The sequence below is a fragment of the Martes martes genome (genome assembly GCF_963455335.1).
Source record: "Martes martes genome assembly, chromosome: 16".
Classification (NCBI taxonomy): Eukaryota; Metazoa; Chordata; class Mammalia; order Carnivora; family Mustelidae; genus Martes; species Martes martes.
This window is the reverse complement of record NC_137904.1, coordinates 34,426,746-34,447,115: the sequence shown is the minus strand read 5'-3', so window position 1 is coordinate 34,447,115 and position 20,370 is coordinate 34,426,746. Positions and strand designations below refer to the sequence as shown.

At 40.5% G+C, this 20,370-nt stretch overlaps 1 protein-coding gene across 1 annotated transcript in view; it reads left to right on the top strand.

Annotated features, from left to right (window-relative positions):
- Window positions 1-15,765, top strand: part of ANKFN1 (ankyrin repeat and fibronectin type III domain containing 1) — a gene marked incomplete at its 3' end in the record, with an annotated part of 408,951 nt that extends 393,186 nt beyond the window's left edge. The window contains exons 19-20 of the mRNA XM_080827400.1: window positions 849-1,062; window positions 14,969-15,765. Of these exons, the coding sequence (XP_080683526.1) occupies window positions 849-1,062; window positions 14,969-15,765 (1,011 nt within the window). The remainder of the gene's footprint in view (window positions 1-848; window positions 1,063-14,968) is intronic.
- Window positions 15,766-20,370: the final 4,605 nt, after the last annotated feature.

The window sequence follows — 20,370 nt, the reverse complement described above, 5'->3', positions numbered from 1 at the left end:
TATACTAATACACTTCAGAGAAATGACTACTGTACTTTATAATATTATTAAAATCACTTTGGTAACCCAGAAACCAAAATGATAACAATATAGAATGAGGTACCCCAAAAATGTAAGGTTATTTTAATTACTTAGGAATAAGTTATTAAGCTACTTTGTACTTTAGAAGCACTTATTTTCTATGTAAGAAAGTAATAATTTTATTATATAAAGTTATCTATTTTCTATTAAATAGAAATATTTAATTTTCTATTTTCTATTAAATAGGTCCAAGAATCTCTGCTTAGCAAAATCTGCTTTCCTTTTCTAATTCACATAGAACTGAAGTTATATTTCTTTCTTCAACTATTCTGAGATTTAGACTTTATCATATCTGTTCCTCCCAATATCCTAATGAGGAATATTTTATCTTATGCTGAAAATTACTAACACTCCATATGTGTGAGAAATGTACCCTACAGCTTTACAAAGCACTGTCAAATTCATCATTTCACCCAGTCATCACAGCAGTCCTGTGAGGTATAAAAAGGGAGGGTTTTGTCCACATTCACAGAATAGGGCTCAAAGAGGCTTGCCAAAGATTATTACAGAGCTAAAAGTTGGGAGGGTACCAACTAGAATTCAGGTCTTCCACTATTAGCACTACATGATATATCTTCTCAGGTAAAAAATATGCAAGGCACAAGAGATTATAAGAAGAGGTAGTTTCTGGCTTAGCAAGCCTATGTTAAAAATATTTTACTCAAAACCAGTACTGTGGAAAATGTATCATCTTGGACTCTCAGGGAAACTTACCCATTTTTAATACCTGTTTGATAAACAAAATTTTTTATCATTTCATTCCAAAGCAAATAGATGAAGTTTGGCGTGAAATGAGATGGATCATGGATGCTCTACAGTATGCAAGATACAAACAACCAGTCTGTGGCTTGCCCATCACGAAGCTGCTAGACCCTTCAGAGGAGCAGAACCTCAAGAAGATCAACTCTACATCATCACATATAGACTGTCTTCCATCCCCATCCCCATCCCCAGAGATGCACAGAAGAAAGGCAGTGACCGGTAAGCAATAAGATCTAAAGATCTATATTTCAGTCACCAGATTCTTGGTCCTGTCTCCACTGCTGAGGCTCTTTTATGCTGAGGCACTGGTCCCAGCAAACAGGAGGAAATGCTGCATAATGGTGAGAGTCTAAAGCATCCAGGGAATAAAATCAGAACAGCAGAGGGAAAGGAAACTAAGGCAGTAACCTGAGATCAACTCCATCTAGGATTGGAGAAGCTTTAGTCCAGTCCCAGCCTGAGTTTCCAAGATACAAAAGGACACAGAGCAGTGATGGGGCTTCAGAAATGCAGAAGGGGGACTGATGCAGTACCAAGTGAAGGCCAAGTCAGCCAAGGGAATCTGACCAAAACCAAGTAAGGAAGGAGAACTGGCCCAGCCTCTAGTAAATAGAGAGTGTCAGGAAAGAGACAGAGTGTAGATCCTAGCCTGGGTAAGAATTCAGGGCAAACTTCTCATGCAACATAGCACCACTGTCCTGGGGTGAAAACTGGGAAAGCAAGAAACGTTGGATAAACTAGCATCCTGACCCTGAGGCTAAATAACTAAGCTGGCCTCATCATGGACACAACAAGGAAACAGCTTACAGACAAGCTGTGGAGATGCCCAGCACATCACCTCTACACTTGGGAATTCAGTTTGAGTTTACATGGAAATGCTTAGAACAAAAACATGGCTCAGTTACCACAGAGTTCTACAAAGGACCTCTGGCTTACAAACAGAGAGAAAGCATACTACTCAAAGGCAGTATAGTGCTCTTGCCAAGGACATGTTGAGACTAGTACTGTTTTCTAGTCAGTTAAATTAATGGCATTCAAAGCATCTTCCTTGATTCTATAGCTTTTAAGAACTTCAATTCTGTAAGCTTTACAATAATAATTAATATTTTTAATAAACAGCTCTGAAATATGAGCTTGTCCCATAGGGGGCAGCATGGTGTAGCAGAAAGAACTTGGGCTAAGAAATCAGAGACCTGGATTCAAATCACAGTATTTATTGTTGTTGTTGTTGTTGTTGTTAATTATTTAAATTCAGTTAGCCAACATATAGTAGTATATCAGTAGTTTCGGATGTAATGTTCAATAATTCATCAGCTGCATATAACACCCAGTGCTCATCATTATCACTTGCCCTCCTTAATGTCCTTCACCCAATTAGCCCACCCCCACACCCACCTCCCCTCCAGCAACCCTATTTGTTTCCTATAGTAAAAAAAAAAAAAACAAAACCAAACAGGAAAAAAAGCAAAAAACATATCATAGCTTTCTTTTACTAGTCTTATAAGATTGAACAGCTTACTACATTTCAGTCTCTCAGCTTCCATGTACAGAAAATAAAATTAATAATATCTACACCTTTAAAAGTTACTTGTAGTTAAGATAGTGTATGTCAGAGATGCATGGCATATAATGGACAATAGATTGTAGGTATCATTTTTAATGTTATTACTCTTATTATAGAAAACTTCAGTGGGGGGAGCATCTGGGTGGCTCAGTCAGTTAAATGTCTGCCTTTAGCTCAGGTCATGATCTCGGGGTCCTGGGTTGGAGCCCCGTGACAGGCTCCCTGCTTGCTAGACTGCTTCTCCCTCTACCTCTGCCCCTTACCTGTCCCCCCCACTTCAACCCCACTCACGCTCTCTCTCTCCAATAAATAAATAAAATCTTAAAAAAAAAAAAAAGAAAACAGTAGTAGGGATATGAACCTTATCTATAAGTAAGTTTACATATGCTCCTATATTTTAAAGAACTCAGTGTCTAAAGACCAAAACTTAGCAAATGAAAAAACTTGAGAGATATTACTGAAGTATTCTAGGATTTACCGAATTTTTTTTTAAAGAATTCTTTGAGTAGAATTTCTCAAGTATATTTTTGTAGATTCCCACTGAGCTGGGCATATGAATACCATCCCTGCCATAAGCTAGTCTAGTGGGGGAGACAATTACATTAACAAAATTTCATGGTAATTGCCTATGTGCTATGATGAGGATGTGTATAGGGTGCTAATGGAGTCTTCTGGATGTTTAACTGTAAACTCGTAAGATCAACAAGAACTTCCCAGAGAGGGTGACAAAGTACTAAAGGGTAAGCAGGAGTTGAGCCAAAAAAAGAGGAAAGAAGAGAGCATTACAGGCAAAGGAAGCAGAATGTGCAGCTGTATTGTAATTAAGGGAACTATAAGCAGTCTGGCTGAACTCAGGATCCAAAGATACTGTTCAGCCTTTTTCTCTTTTCATTAAAAAAAAAAAATTATTGGCTATCTGCTGTGTTCCAGGTACTCTTTGAGATAACAGGGATATAGTGATAAAACAAAGTTGCCACTTCCATAGAGCTTACATTCTAGAAAAAGTAACAATGAAAACATAAACAAGATAATTTAATATAGTGAAAATTCCAATGTATAACATAAAACGGGAACCAAGATGAACAGGGAGAATGCTGAATTCACTAGGATGGTCAGCAGAGACCTATCTGTGACAGTTACATTTGAACCAACCACAGAAAAAGGAGCCAGTAATGCAAAGATCTGGAGTTGGAATATTCCAGGCAATAAAACAGCAATAGGCCCCGAAGTGGGTGAGGGATGAAAAGAAAGCCAAAGTCATTGGAGCAGAGCCAATAAAGGGGCTAATGGTGAGAGAGAGGGTAAAGAGGAAGGCAGGGTCCAGATCAGGCAGGGCCAAGGTAAGTAGTTTGGATTTTATTCTGCTTGTGATGGAAAGCTATTGGAACTTCTAAGCAAAGATTGATATGATCTGAATTATTCTTTAAAATCAAATCTGGCTGTTGTATGAAGAGACCTCAGTGGGACAGTACTAGAAGCTGGGAGATCAATTACGAAACTAGTAATAGAGGGATACCAAGTCTTCTGGCATGAATGTCTCTGAATATCATGACATTTACCAAAAAAAGGTTACACCAGAGGAGAAACAAGCTTGGGTGGTTAGTTAGTTTAGGTGGTTAGTAAGTTAGTTTAGGGCATCCCAACAAAAAAAGGATTATGGGGTCTAGAGCTCAGGAAATAGACAGGACTTATAATATGAACTTAAGAATTATTGACATATGAATGATGTTGCTACAAAAATGCTTGGGATTCCCTAGAGAGAGAAGTCAGAGTAAGGAGAGGAGAGTCTGGAAAGATCCCTGTGGAATGGACAGCAGGACTTCTTAGACCAAGAAACAACCACCAGAGGAAGAAGATTAAAAAACAAAAGAGTAGTGTCACAGAAATTAAAGCATGTCAAACAATGGTGAGAGGGTAAATAAAACTGAAAAGCTTCTGTTGGATTATCTTTCTTTTCAACAACAAAGTCATCTGTAATCTGGTTGATAGCGGTATATGAAGGGGAGGAGAGAGAAAGCCAACAGAAGTAGATCAGGGAGTAAATGGGAGGTAAAGGAATGGAACTAGTAAGGATACACTCTTCAGAATCCTGGCTATGAAAAAGAAGAGTGAGGGAGGGCAGTAGCTAGAGAGGTCTAGGGTTGTAAGGGCATTTTTTTAAAGGCAAGATAGATATTCCCTCTGTTGTTCCACAATTTGCATAAGTCTGCAAACAACTCTTCAATTTCCCTTCCACCTTCATAGCCCTTGCCTGCCCTCTCTGCTCACAGAACCTTCCCAGCGTTTAATGTTCTCTTGGCTGCAGGGTCCTAAGGAGGTCCCCTTGGCTGTATGAGGGTGGCCTCTCCTGTGCCACAGAAGTGCCAAACTCTCATAATGGCCAGATGACGGGTTACAAACACTCTCTACTGGGAGGATCTGGCCAATTACATTTGGATTTTATTATTAATCTAAAATGTGAGCGATCATCATTCTGTTCCTTAAAATATAACTCTCTCTTGGGTCCATTTATTTCTCTGAAGCCAAGATTCCATGGGCTGTGAAACACAAAGACGTGGAGGGAAGCAAATGAAAAATGTAACCCAGTGACAGGAAAACTGGGGAGAAACATTTAGTGGTCCGATCCCCTCACAAAAGCAAAAGCTTTTCAGAGCAATGAAATCTGCCTCTGCATACTCTGTCCTCTGCACTAGTGTGCTACTTTTATTTGGAAACCATTTATGAAGAGGAAAAAAATCCTATTTAGAGGAACATCCCCAGTGAGTTGCCCACAGAGCAGAGTTTGCAATACAATTCCATTCTGTGTGGGTAGGGTTCACCTAACTTCTGAGGAGCCTGCTGGAGGAAGTACAGTCTATCACAAAACTGTTAGCCCAAGATTCTGTTTTACGGCTGTTGAGTACCTTGGATTTGTCTTTGTGTATATGCATGTGTTGGGGGGCAGGGGAGAGGGGAGTGGAACTCTTTAACTTAACTTCCCATTTCCTTGTGGTTTTCAAACACAAAGTGGATCTCCTCTGAGTCAATTAAAATTAAGCATCTCCCAAGGACCCAAGGGGGAAAGTTGGCTCCTAGAAAAGGCAACTCAAGGCAGGGGGTGGAACGATTTGGTCCATCACATGGGTATTTTCTCTCCCACTCCTTTTCTGTGGGTATAGTGGTCACAGGCAGCAGCAATTTTTTTTTCCGATACTGCTATTTCTCCTAGTGACGCATGGGTGAGGCAACAGAGGGGTGGGGGGTGTTGTTTCCTTCAGATGCATCTGAAGATTATCCTGATCTTCCAAATGTAAATCTTCCTTGTAACCTTTTCCCAGACAATGTTAAGAACACTATAGTATAAAATAAACAGTTCAAAAAAATCAACAGGATTCTGAAGATGTTATTTCTCTTGGGAAATCAGAAGGTGCACCAACCCCTGAGGTTCTGCCCAAAGCCTGATGAGATTTATTTGAATTCTTCACTTATAAATTATTTAAATTCTACTCAAACACACTGGAAATAGATTCAGTGAAGCATATAAAAAATACAAATTTGGACAGTGGTACATTAAAAAGGTGAAGACAGATTTTCTTAGGGCAAATACTGCTTATTATTTATGTCTTTCTGTCCTGCCATGCCCCCTGCCTTTAACAGAAAAGCAATAGCTTTAAATCAATTATTCTTTCCTGAAATGTCATCTCCACATAACGCCCTCAAAATCCACATCAACTCTACTCTGCTGTTGTTGGCCTGATCCACAGAGACCAGGAGTTGCAACACCCATTACAATGGCAAGAAAGCCAAGCTTCCTAAGCCAGCACTAATACTATGGGCAGAACTTTCATCAAACAACTCCTGGGTCAGTCAGAGGGGAAACTCAAGGTTCTACCAATGCTAGCCTGCTCAGTGGGCCTTCTAAGGGAAATTGAGGAGCACAACCAGGTTTATTAAAATAACAACTGGGCAAGGTGCCTAAAATGCTTAATGGAGCATATGGCCTGGATCTAGGGATAGAAGCTGCACTTTGCATTCTTTTCCAGGAAGAGAGGGAGTGGCAGTGGCCTAAGTCCCTGGAAACTCTCCTCAGTGCCCTGGCTGGCATCCTGGAGATTTTCCCAGCTTGTTCTGGGAGGGGTATCCCACTCTAAGCAATAGGTTCCACTAAGTCTTATAATAAATAATACAACCACCATGGAAGTCAAATATTTAGATTCCCACTAGAACAGTGTTTCCCAACTGTGGGTCCATGAACCTACAAGATAATATTTACCACTCCATACCCAAGCCCATTTTCCTCTCCTTGGGTATGACAGTTGTAACTAGTTCTTCTTTTAATTTATCTCCTATTTCCCTTGCTCTTAGGAGCTATGGTAAAGAAGGTATATCATTTACTAATTCACTGCTAAATCAAGGCTGGGAAATACAGACTGAACTAGATCATCACCAGCACAAGACACCATACAAGAGAGTATTTTTCTCCTTTATTATCAACAGCATTCTCACAGCAAAATCTTGGAAGTTTATCTGATTACTGATTTGTATTTTAATATGTAATACTCGCAATATGTTTTCTAGTTACTCTCTAAATATTGAAGGGAAGAATGGCGCTTAAAGTATTTCTAACAACCTGATTTAATCACCACAGTACCTATTGGAGACAGGCAATATAATTACATACAGGCCATGGAGGATGAAAGGTTCAGAGGCACTAAGTGATTTGCTCAAGATCACATACACAGTAAGAAGCAAGACAGGACATTACCCCAGGTTTATCTGATTTTAAGATACTTGTTCTTTTTGCTACAGTTAGGCTGACTGTTAAGTCAAGCATCACCAAATATAAAGCAAAATGATTTAGGTGATTGTTTTCAGGAATTTCTGTGGCAGATTAAGTAAATTAGCTCCTTCCAGGCTGCTTTCAGTATTGTTTTTCAGAGGTAATCAAATCTCACAACTCTTTTTATACTCCCAGATTTCAGTATTTGTTTTAGTTTTAATCAATTCAACATACCTGAGAGCTTTGTTGTATGTACCAGAGAAACAGGACAAGAGGCTAATAACACACTGATGATTAAGTCACAGTCTTGTTAGGAGGTCCTTATGGCCTACTATCCATGTTCAGATTAGATGAGCAGAGATAAACAAGATACAGTGCATGCCCTCTAGAGTTCATGGTTCAATAATGGAGATAAACATGTAAATGAGTAGTTTATAATAAACCTTGATAAATGCAATAACAGAGATATGAATAAAATGCCAGAAGAGGTAAGAGAACTAAGCAACTAACTGTACCTGCGGAAATCAGCACAGGTACTTCCTGAGAGTCCTAAAATATGATTCCCCATTGAAAATTAGAAGGTCAGACCTTTGAAGAACACCTTCATATACTCCCTAGTCCCCTGCAAACAATAAATGCTCAATATTTGTATGCTGAGAGGTCAAAGTGAAAACTGTTCTACCTGACTGTGGATTGGAAAGAGGAAGAAAGTGTCACAGATTCAATAGCTGCTTGTAGTTACAGTCATTTTTACTATCAGACTTCTAGGGGATTGAACAGTGACCCTAAAATGATATGTCCAAGTCCTAACCCCTATAACCTGTGAATGTGACCTTATTTGCAGACGTAATTAAGGATCTTAAGATGAGATCATCCTGAATTATCAGGTGACCCCCAAATCCAATAATAAATGTCCTTATCAGAGACAGAAGAGAGTCCATGTGAAGACAGAAGCAGATACTGGAGTGATACCACCACAGACAATGCCAACAGCCACCAGAAGCTGGAAGTGGCAAGAAAATACTCTTCCCTAGAGGCTCCAAAGAGAGTGCAGCCCTACTGACACCTTGATTTCAGACTTCTGGCTTCCAGAGCTGTGAGAGAATACATTTCTGTAGTTTTAAGCCACCCAGTGTGTGGTGATTTGCTATTACAGCCACAGGAAACTAACATAAAACCTAACATGTTTCTCTAGCAGCAGCAACATCAAGAAGTGCTTATTAAGAGTTTAATTAATATAACTCTTTGTGGGTCCCACACAAACTAAATTAGATGAACCAGGCCCCAGCCCTCAGGAAGCTTCCATGGAAAGCCATGAAAATGCTAACGTGAACAGCAGTAGGCAGGTCTTTGGAGTGAGACAAATCTGCATGTGAGCTCCTATCAGCTATGTATAAATTAAAAAATGTAATAAGCCTAAGACTTAATACTCTCATCTGCACAATGGGAATTGTTACACACATTAAATAGGATGAAGAACCTACACTACCTAGCATAATGGCTTGCCCACAGTAAGCACTAAGAAAATGTCAGATATTGTTATTACTAGTGTAGGCACAAATGAATACATGTGGCCAGCTGAACAGAAACACTGATCAGACAGAGAAGCTCAACTAAATTCAATTCTTTGGATCTTACTTCCAGCCCAATTTCAAATCTTCAGTTAACCTCTCTTCCTCTTCACGCTGACAGCACCTATTGCTACCATCATCAAAAACAACCCATAGTTCTGAGACCCTGTTACTTGCAATGCCCAATTTTTCTCACAAAAGATGAGGAAAAGTGCTGTCTAAAACTTGTTTTAAGATTATTAAAGTCCTTCAGCCCAGGACTTTATCCAATTCTCTTTTTCTAGCATGAAAATCTCTCTATATCTATCTTCTTCCCCACCTCATGCCCTTCTCTCTTTTTCACTAAAAACCAGTGCCAGCACTGGTGCTCACAAGTGATCATCCCTTCTTGTTATGTCCATCAGCCTACCATTCTTGTATCTTCAACAGTTCCCTTCCAGTAGTTCTTTCATCTCTACCCACAAACATCTTCCCTCAGACTTGCAACCCAGGCTCTCATTCCATCTCCTCCAGGATATCTTGGCTAATCTATCCAAATTAAATTTACCACCTCTTCCACTGCCCAACCCAGCCCAAATCTACTGCCTAACCCTGCTGCACTTAACTCTTCCAGTTTAAGGCAGGTACCACCATTCAGACACTGAGCCCTGAAACCTGCTGGTCATTTCAGGGCCTTTACACTTAGCTCTCCAAGTTGTCTAGGACTCTTCTCTCAGACTTTCACATAGCTGATTCCTTCTGATCCTCGCGGTCTCACCCAGACTCCCTTCTCTACAGGGATTCCTCCCCTGGCTACATTAGCAAAAGAACCTTCCTCCCAAATCACTCTCTACCTGAAACCCAGTTTCATTTTGTTCATAGAACTTTGCACTATCTGATATTAATATTTTGTATTTTTTGACTTATTTATCTTAATCCACACTCTGTGAGCTGCTTAAAAGCAGATACCCTATCTGCCTAGCATAAAACAGGTGCTTAGTAAACACCTTTGCATGAGTAATTTCCCTGGATTTCTATTTTCCTCCACATAACGACTGCTCTTGCACAGCCCTACAATCTGAAAAAAAAAAAAAAAAATTTAAAAGAAACATAGCTTGGACCTCAGCCTCCTGGTTGGCCTCCCTTCTGTCTGTTTCCTCCTCATCCAGTTCATCTTACATCCTACCTGCTACAGAATTATCCTAAATCACAGCTCTCAAAATGTCAATTACTTCTTCAAAATTCTTCAGTAGCTACCCACCAGGTACAAAGTTGGGTAAAAACTCCTTATCTAAGATTTACTATTCTCTTCTGGCTCTCCCCTACCTTTTAAAAAATTAATCTCCCTCTTTTTAACCACCAATTTTGAAATAATTAGAGAAACAGTAGGTTGCAAAGAAATGTACAGGAATTCCCATGTACCCTTCCCCCAACCTCTCCAAAATCAACAACTTAAACACAGCTCTCATACAACACCACAACCAGATCTCACTAGTTATGCAGACACTTGTCCACGCATGTGTGTATGCATGCACATGCACTCGTGCACAAGCACTCAGGCTTACTTGTATAGCTGTATGCAGTTTTATCGTATGTGTTGCCATGGGTAATCACCACCATAACCAAATACTCAACTGTACCATCACCCAAAACTCCTTCCGTTCTCCCTTTATTGCCTTACTCATTCCCCCCACCTCTATCCCTGCTACTACTATTCTTCATCTCTGTAATTATTTCACGAATGTTACATAAATGGAATTCTTTATTTTTATTGGTAAGTAGTATTCCATAGTATGGATGTGCCACAGTTTAACAATTCATCCACTGAAGGACATTTGGGTAGCTTCTCGTTTGGGGCTAATACAAATAAAATTGCTATGAACATCCATGCACAAGTTCTGCATGAATATAGCCTTAATTTTCCTAGGATAAATTATTTAAATTTAGAGTGCAATCACTAGCCTCTTACTTTTGTAGCCTGATTTCCCCCAAATTCCTTTCCTGTTCCCTTTTTATAGTCAAGTAGGGCCACTTGTACTGTTCTTCCTCTCTGGTTTCTAATCCTCTCGTCATTTGCATATTAATAGCTGCCTAAACCACTTTTTGAAAGCGGATGAAGAAATAAAACAATTTAGAGAATAGGGACAAATGAGGGAATAAATAATAAATAAGAGATGATAAATAAATAAGAGATGATAGAGTATCTTATCAGTCCTGCCCCAATGAAATGCAATCTCTTTCCTATAAACCTACATTATATTTGCTAAACTTCTCTTACAAAATATATGTTCTTCTAGTCTTGTGGATGCATACATGCCCTATACTTTCATTAGAACAGTAAACTCCCTGGAGACAGGTCATTTCTTATTAATTTTATATTTACTTGAGCATCAAGAACACTGCTTCTGTTAGAGCAGGAGCTCAAGCAAAACAGAATCTTCATTGTTGACTGAATGGATGAATTAAATATATCTGCCCTAAGAGGGCTCTGATCTAACCAGGAATCCAGGATGTTATATTTGCATTAAAAAAGACAACTAATAATATAAGTCTATACAGGCTAAATGCCAAAGGATAATAGAAGCAAGAAGTGTTAGAGAAATGCAGACAAGTGTGCAATTTTTTCTGGGATAGTTGGGGAGTGTTTCTTAGAGAAGGCTACATTTGGGGGAACCCTTGAACAGATGGGTAGACCTCAGAAAATTAGGAAAGGGAGTCTTTTTTGGTAAACATTACTTAAAGAACAGTAGATGGGTTGATCTCCTCTGTAGCTGTTGGACAATATTCCATAATACAGATGTGCCCAAATTTTTAAACCATCCTCCTAATAATAGACAGACATTCAACAATTCATTGTTGGTAATGTGGACTCCATGGTCCTCAGATTCCACAATCCCTTTTTCAGCTCTAACACCCTAGCATGTGGCTTTTTTTTTCCTAAGGCTGCTTCATGGGCCTAGCCAGCTCTCTTTATGCAGCCTTCCAGAAGTTTCATATAGTACTTTCAGTTCTAACTCACTGGCCAGAACTTAGTTATATGGCCATACCTAGCTGCAAGGGAAGCTGAAAAACTGTGGTCTTTTACATGAGTGTATCGCTGTCTCAAAGAAAACTTAAAATTTGTAACCAAAAAAGGATAATAAATATTGGGTAGCAGCCAACAGTGAGAGAACAAAACTGAAATCTTGCCCTGCCAATGAATAAGCACAAACATCATCTTCCATAGTCAGGAAAAAGAGAAAGAAGCACTTCACGCCCTGACCTTGAAATAAACAAACAAGCAAAAAAAAAAAAAAAAAAAGGGAGGGGGGATTACATCTGGTTCTACTTCCTAAAATAGAAGAAACCTTAATCCTGTTTGTGTAAATTACTAACTCCTTAACAAAACAAAAATTTTCCCTGAAGTCTGCAATATTCTTATGATAATCACATCTGCTTTTCTACCATGAACAATCAGATAACCACATCTTATTTTTAATCCTGTGGGTTTTTACTTTAAATACCTGTTGTATTTTTCAATCAGCAAGCCAGTCCTGAATTTGGACTCCCTTGCAGAATTTTGCAAGTAAGCGATTTTTCTTTTCTTAAGTAATTTTTCTTTTCTTAATACTTTGGTGCCTCTAAGTCTTCCTTTCACACAGTCTCAGCCACAAGATTCTTTCTCATTTTCCCTATTATAAATCACACTGTAGTAAAAAACTTGTAAATGTCTCCGTGTATACAAAGTGACAATTCCTCAAACACAGATATCTAAAAAAAGGACTTGCTGGGACAAATGATATGCACATTTTTAATATAGTGTACCAAAACGCTGTCTGAAGAGCTGTGCTAGTTTATATTCCCAGCATCATTCTATGAGCGTCCCTGATTCCCCACACATCACCAACACATGAGATTATCACTCTTTTCATTTTTACCAAATATGACAGGCAAAAACATGTCCTGTTGTTTCAACATCCATTTCCCTAATTACCACCTAGTTAGTAATTAAAGTCTATCTAAAGTTGAATATTTTTAGTATGTTTATTGGCCATTTGTATTAATTATTCTTTGAAGAACTGATTCTCATCTGCCCATCTGGATTGTCTTCTCATGGATTTACAGAAAATATTTGCATATTCTGGCTATTAACCTTTTGTTATACATAATATTACTGTTTTCTTCTAATCTATCACTTACCTTTTTACTTTGTTTATAGTATCATGTGGTTTACAAAGTATTGAACTGTGATGCAGTCAAATTTGTCACTTCTCTGACTTCCAGGATTTTGTCTTGCTTACAAAGACCATGCCACCCTAAAATTACAAACATACTGCCTTCTGTTAGTTGTAGGGTTTGCCTGCCACATTTAAGCTAAATGATATTTATCTTTATATATGCCATGACGTAGGATTTTTTTCTAATTATTTTGCTAAAGGGATAGCCAGTTGTCCCAACACTATATCCTGAATAATCTGTTCACTTCCCTACATTGAAATGTTATCTTAACCACATGTTATCACACAGAATTACCACTATTTGTAGACTTTACTTTTCTGTTCTACATGTCTATCTGTCCATTTATACACCAATACTACAAAGTTTTAGCTACCAAATCTCTAGTATTTTTTGGAGGTGCCTGGGTGGCTCAGTTGGTTAAGTGCCTGCCTTCAGCTCAGGTCATAGTCTCAGGGTCCTGGGACTGAGCCCCATATGGGGCTCCCTGCTCAGTGGAGAGCCTGCTTCTCCCTCTCCTTCTGCCGCTCCCCCTGCTTGTTCTCTCTCTCTCTTTCTCCGTCTCCCTCGCCCCGCCAAATAAATAAATAAAAATCTTTTTTTAAAAAATTTAGTTATTTTTTGGTATCTGGTAAATCAGGCTCCTCCCTATTTATCTTTGAAAAAGAAAAAAAAAAAAGCTGGCTGCTCTCATAAATTTTCTCTTCCAGATGACTTTAAACATAAGTTTATTAAATTCTACTTAAAAATCCTACAGAGATTTTTTTTAATTGAGATTACCTGATTTGTAAATTAGCAATTTTTCATTTGCTTTATTTATTTCATTTATTTGAGAGAGAGACAGAGAGTGAGCAGGAGCAGGAGGAGGAGAGTGACAGAGACTCTGGAGCCAACTTAGTGCTGAGCATGGACTCCGACGCTGGGCTCCATCTCACAAACCCTGTATCACCACCTCAGGGGTCGACCTCTTAACTGACTATGGCACCCAGGTGCCCCCAGCAATTTTTCTTTTTAAGAGCACCTGCATGTTTTCAAATAAATATTTTTAAGAGCACTTGCATGTTTTCAAATAAATATATGCTTTCAAAATCAGCATGTATTTACCAAGTACCTACCTTGGGCTGAGTTCCATGGGAAATTCAAAGGATTTTTAAGACAGTCCTTGCCCCACCAAAATGTACAACCTGGCTGAAAGGAAGAAAAAGATATAAACAACTGGTGCATTAAATGACAAATATCTAAGAACTAAACTTCTGGCTCACTTATGGTCACTATAGTATGCACTTTGAGGCTTATTTTTGCCTCTCATCTTACTTCTGTTTTTGTTTTTTCTTTGGCCTTACTTTTGCTTTTATTTTTTTCTTCTTAAACACCTGACAACTGGGGTAAATGTTTATAAACATAATCAATTTCTATTTTACAGTCATCCTAGGGAAGAAGTTCTATTATCATCCCCAGTTTACAGATAAGAAAACTAAAGCTCAAAGAACTCAAGTTAACTCTCCCAAGATCACAGAACAAGTAGGTGGAGGATAGCTAGGATCTGAAACCCAGTTAACCTGCCTTCAGTCCCCATAGTGTCACCTCTTCTCCCCCCCCTTTTAAGTTACTGCTACTCTATCAAATGCAAAAATCATCTCTGAATATAAGGATAGGAAACGAATGAATAACATTCAGCTTTCTTTCCCGTTTCGTCCTCTCTACACATGTCCAGCCAATAATAAAAGTGCACATGGGGAATGAGGACACATTACTCTCTGCCACTATCCAGGTTGGACCTGTCCAAGTTCCTCTCCCTCCTTTCCCTTAAGCTAAGCACAGGACACACTACATAATTTACAGGCCCTGTGCAAAACCAAAACGTGGGGCCCCTTGTTCAAAAATGATGACTACCTTCAAGGCGTAGAGAGACCGTTCAACGAAGCCCAGGGCTCTTCTAGGCACAGGGGTGGGGAGGGCTCAACCACACAGATCCTACCCCATGAAGCAGGCCCAGGCTAAGAGTTTCTTTTCTAACCCGGGTCTCAGGCTTTGCAGATTCACAGCCCTGTTCTGATGAAGAAGGCTGCTCAGAAGTCTTCCTCCCCACCGACAGCGACTACGACTCCAGTGATGCTCTGAGCCCCCGAGACCTGGACCTGGTGTACCTGTCATCACACGACATCGCCCAGCAAGCTCTAAGTGGCCTAAGTGGCAGCGCCCCCGACGTCCTGCAGGTGCATGATGTGAAGAGTCCTCTGGGGCCGGGTCAGGACCCCCAGGGCCAGGTCCTGGGGCCAGACCCTGACCACTCGTGCGCCGAGGTCCTCCACAGCCTGACGCTGACGGGCTTGGCGTCCAAGAACCACGCCAAGACGGCGCCAGGCTCGCGGCCAGCGCTGGGCTTCCTGGGAAAGCGGAAGCCGGCCAAGCACCAGCACTACGGCGGCTTCAGCCGCCATCAGCGCTGGCTGCGCATGCACAGCGAGACGCAGTCGCTGTCGCTGTCCGAGGGCGTTTACACGCAGCACCCGTCCCGGGCCTGCGGCCTGGCCCACGATCCTGCAGAGGCTGAGCAGCTGGGACCAGCCCCCGATGGGCCCCGGAGCCTGATTCTAGCTCACACCACGAGCCTCCCTGAAGAGGGGAAGAGCAGCCTCCAGGACCCGAGGCCCGCCGTACGCCGCATTTACGTGGAGCCCTACTCTGCGGCGATGGTGGACGCAAAGCCCTGGGCTGCCTTGAGCCCGCCCCGAGGAAGCCACTCTGGCCTGCCCAGCCCCACGGGTCCGGAGATGGGCCCCGAGGGCCCGACCACATCCCAGGTGTCAGAAGTACTAAGCAGCATGCTTTAGGGAGGGTCCCCGTTCCACCGCATTTTCCATCACCCTCCCTCCATCCCGCTCCCACTGTGTCCCCATCCCTTTTCAAATGGTTTGAATGTTAAAACTCCAAAAGTCACAGGTTCAAGGCCCTCTTTTTTAGGAAAGAGTTGGGTGGAGGTGAGAGTTGCCAGTGTTGTTCCCAGTTCAGGGCATAGAAGAGCTTTTGTGTCAACATGGAGCCCTAGACACAAGAGTTCAAACATGCCGACCGGTTGGGAGGCACTCTTGTTGGAGGCAGGGCTACCTAAAAAACCACCCTCAGTTCTACAGCTGGCTCTGTAATCTGACCTTTGGGTTTAGGTATCTTTCATGAATTTGTGATTGGTGGGGAGGAGTTCTAGATATGAAAGTAAGATAGCATTATTTTTCCTTCCATTGTGAACATTTAGAAGAGTGTAAGGGAAAGAAGCCCAGGTCTTCAGGGCACAAGGTCAGGTGGACTTGTTCTAGGTTCCCAGTTAGCTAAACCAAGTCATTCAGAAGTGCAGGGTTCTCAGCTGGTCACCAAATCAAAATTATCCATCAGCACTAATATATGATTAAGTAGGCAGTCGTTTTCTTCATTTAGTGCTGTGTGGAAGCCACTAGATGCAAAAGTAGAGGATGCTTTGCTTCTAGCTTTGTCTTGCAAAGGTAAAATAGGGCACAAAGCAACCCTTCCTACATACTCATCTCCCATTGAAGCATGGATATGGGCCTTATATTATTCAGGTGTAGGGACATAGCTAAATTAAGTGAAAACCTAGGTTAAAAACAAGACAAGGAGGAGTAAGAGAGAGATGAGCATTTCCTCTACAATCCTAAGATAAGTAAGTCCATGAGTCTTTGTCTCTGAAAATGATAGTGGGTCTGCTCAGATTCTTAGGTGTTGGAAGGTCATTGAATGAGAAAGTGCCCTTCAGATACAGCACAGCAGTTGATGGAGTCCTTACAGCTACACTGGTACATCTGTGCACCCCTACATCAGTGGTTCCAAGGCCATACTTTGAAACACCTGAAATTTGTGCTTTGGTCTCAATGCCTCTCACCTGCCTTTCTCACAAATGAGAAACCCAAATCAAAGAGAAATCACACTGCATATTCAAAAAAGGCCTGAACCTTCTCTTATTTCCTGGAGCCAAGACTCATTCAGTTTACTGATATTCTAAATGGTCCTTTTCTGCTTCACAGGCATTTGGGTTAAATATTGCTCTTTATGGGCCCTACCCCTGTCCTCACAGTTCTACCGTTCCTCCTCATGGGAGTTCATACAAAGTCCCCTGTTCACAATGTTATTCCGATCCCTTCCATTTTTAAAACATTTGATTTAAACATAAATAATTACCCTGGCGGAAAGGTACAGATTTGGCCCATGGCCTATGGTCATTAGAAAACTAAGGCCCAGAGCTCAATCTTTATTTTTTTAAGAGATTTTATACTCAGTGAACCCCCCCCCCCCCCCATACACACACACAAAGATTCTTGAGCAGAATCACTGTGGCTCCTTTTCCATGCCTGCAAGGATTTTAAAATGCAGTTTTCTTCTGTTCTGAGTGAACTCTACGTATATGGAGTATTAGAGCTAAAAAGGACCATAAAATTAGTCTAAGTCCTTGTATTTACAGATGAGACGATTAAACCCAAGAGAGGTTAAGTGACTTGCTCAAGGTCACAGAGCTAGTTTAGTCTCAGGGTCAGAACCCAGAAGCATTCCCTTTACAGTAGGCTGGCCCATTGGGAATTGGTACACACCAATAGTCAACTTTTGATTGCCTACTGGCTACTTACCTAGTTTGTAGATTGTCTTTTAATTCCAAATTCAACTCCTTTTCTCAACTTTTACCTAAAAGATTTACCTAAAAAGATTTACCTAAAAGGATCACAGAGCTCCTTGTTGCCAGGAAATACAAATTTCACATAGTTAATAGCTTAGTTAATTAAAAAGCAAATTGGAGAGAAATGTCATTTAATATTACACACCATATGACTCCCCTTTAATAATAAAAATGACAGCGTCATCTGCATTCAGTTTCTATTTCTAATTATGGGACAGATTATATATGTTGAAAGCTGGAATTGTCAAAAACTAAGAAACCAAGTGATTCTCTGACCATGACCTTTCTGGTGGCATGGAAGGAAGCTTGTGACTGTTAATTGGATGGAAGGCATTCAATAGGCAGCAAAAGCAGAGACTGACCCACCCTTCTGGCCCCTCATTTGGTCAGCAAGTTCTGGCACTTTGCACCAAATAATGACTCATGAAGTAAAATTGCATTAAACCCAAACACACTAATTTATATTGAGATCATGGGTTATTTTTTCACCTTCTATGAGGAAAAGAGGTGCATACCCATTAAATGAATACTGCACATTTCTGTTTCAGTGGGCACAATGAGTTGGTTTGAAAATGTATATTCCTAGCAATATTTCTATGTAGAAGTGGATGTTATGTCCTCAGTATTTAGCCAGTATTTGTTCAGGTAGGTACCCTCCACCTGTACCTACACTTTGCAACATCTTGTGAGCCTCGTTTAAATTAACAGATTCCCATGAGAGACAATTATGTTCTCTAATTCACAATCCTTTATTTGTTATGGAGACTTAACAACTTCTGAGGATTTTTTGGTTTGCTTGTTTGTTTTATCTTGATGGTTTTGTTTTGTTTTGTTTTTTGTTTTTGTTTTGTTTTGGATATGATGAACTTTTGTCCTTTTTTTTTTTTAAGTCCAATCTGGGGGCCTCTGGAGGAAACTCTCCTGTCCCGTAATTTTTCTACCATGCTTAACTCTCACTTGTATTAACCAAGCTCTCATCATTGGTGAAAACCCTTAAAAATCAGTGACCAAGGCCCTCCCATATGTCTGTCTCTATTCCAAGTCCCTTGGAAAAACAAAAGAATCCAGAACAAAACACATTCCTGGACCAGAAGGAGTGCACAGAGTATAGCCATCATCACTGTACATCTTCTCATTGATGTTTTAGAAGAGGCAAAAGCCATCATAGGGCATGTTGGGCTAGACATCACGGACTTCCCTCTTGCTGGCTATTCATAAAGGAAGACAGCCTGGAAAACACAAGTCACCAATGTATATGCTTGGCAACCATTTACAAGGCTATCACATCCTCTTAATTGGTGAGGGGAACTGGGAAACAGTAATTAAAAACATTTATTCTAGGGAATGGGTATTTTAAGAAGTGGGTACTTAAAGATGAGACCCACTCCATTTTAAGAACATTCACTAATGCTTAAAGCAATAATTACACGGGATAAAATGGTTCCATTTGGTTTGAAAGTTGAAGCCAGTTAGTAATAATATTCCTCCAGCCCCCATTCCTGAAGGATCCCAAAGCACTTTATGAAAAGCAATGACTGAAGCCTTGTTGTACTCCCCTAAAAAGACCTTGTCTGGGAGCCACCTGGCAAACACCTACCCTGTCCTTGCCAGGAGATCATGCCAGACAAGTGGGAAAGAGGACTGGCTTCTCATTCATTGTTATCCTGCCATGCAAAGGTGCACACTGGTGAGCGTTCAGCTCTTCCCTTGAAGATAGCAAATTTAGACAAAGAGGCGTACCAGAAAATCCCAACTCCTTTCCCTCCCCCCACCCCTTGTTCTTCATGCTCTACCCAAGACGTACTCACTTTCTCTTGGAGAACTATCAGCTCGAGCTGTTCAGGAGTCTGCTGTGGGTTTAACTTCCCTAGTTCTGTCAACAGCACACGGAAGTCACTGGCTTCTTAAAATCGATACTGTTGGAAAGATGATGGCATTACCTTACAGTACTCTCAAGTTTGTATGTAGCAGAACTATAGCAGAGCGTGTGCCTCTCTTGCTGTATTTGTTGACTGAATTATAACAAACCAGTTAGAGAGGGTACTTATAGGTTAACAAGAGACAAGAGAATACTCCCGTAGAGTTGCAAGTCACTTTATAAAGTCGAAATACTTTCCCAGATGATTCAGTGACTCAAATCTGAACATTTGGGGGGGGTCCCCCCCCCCGGTTATACCTTGAAGGAAAACTGTAAGGGAGCTCTTTGGAAAGCAGTGATACCTCTCCACAGGTAGTAGAGGGAACAAGGGAAAAACTTGTTTCTTTGTGGGTCACCTCTCATAAGATGTTCAAACACATGGCTTACGACTGTTAAGCTCAACTTCAATGCGGCCTTACAAACAACAAGGGTAGTGTATTTGAAGCTATGTTGCACAGCTTGGAAACTTATTCTAAGATCCTAATTCAGAGTTTTTCTGAGGTGTTGAACTTTGCCATTAGCAAAAAGTATTTTTAGAAAAATCCATTGACTGTTTATGAAGCACTGATTTTGCCATATTTCGGGTCTCTGGTTTCTCCATCATTTTTGCACCCAGTGGGTTATATTTGTTGTTTTCAGTTATTTCTTCTATCTCCATTATTAATGAATTTGTAAAATGATCTTTCAAAAAGACAGTTGGTTTTGTATAACAACCAGATAGGTAGACAGTGAAAATACTCTATTTTGATAAAGGAATGAGGAGGTTTGTTGTGGTTGTTTTAGATATAACCCTAGGGTCCTTCCCCTCCAGATACATACTTTTTTTTTTTTTTTTTTTTAGTG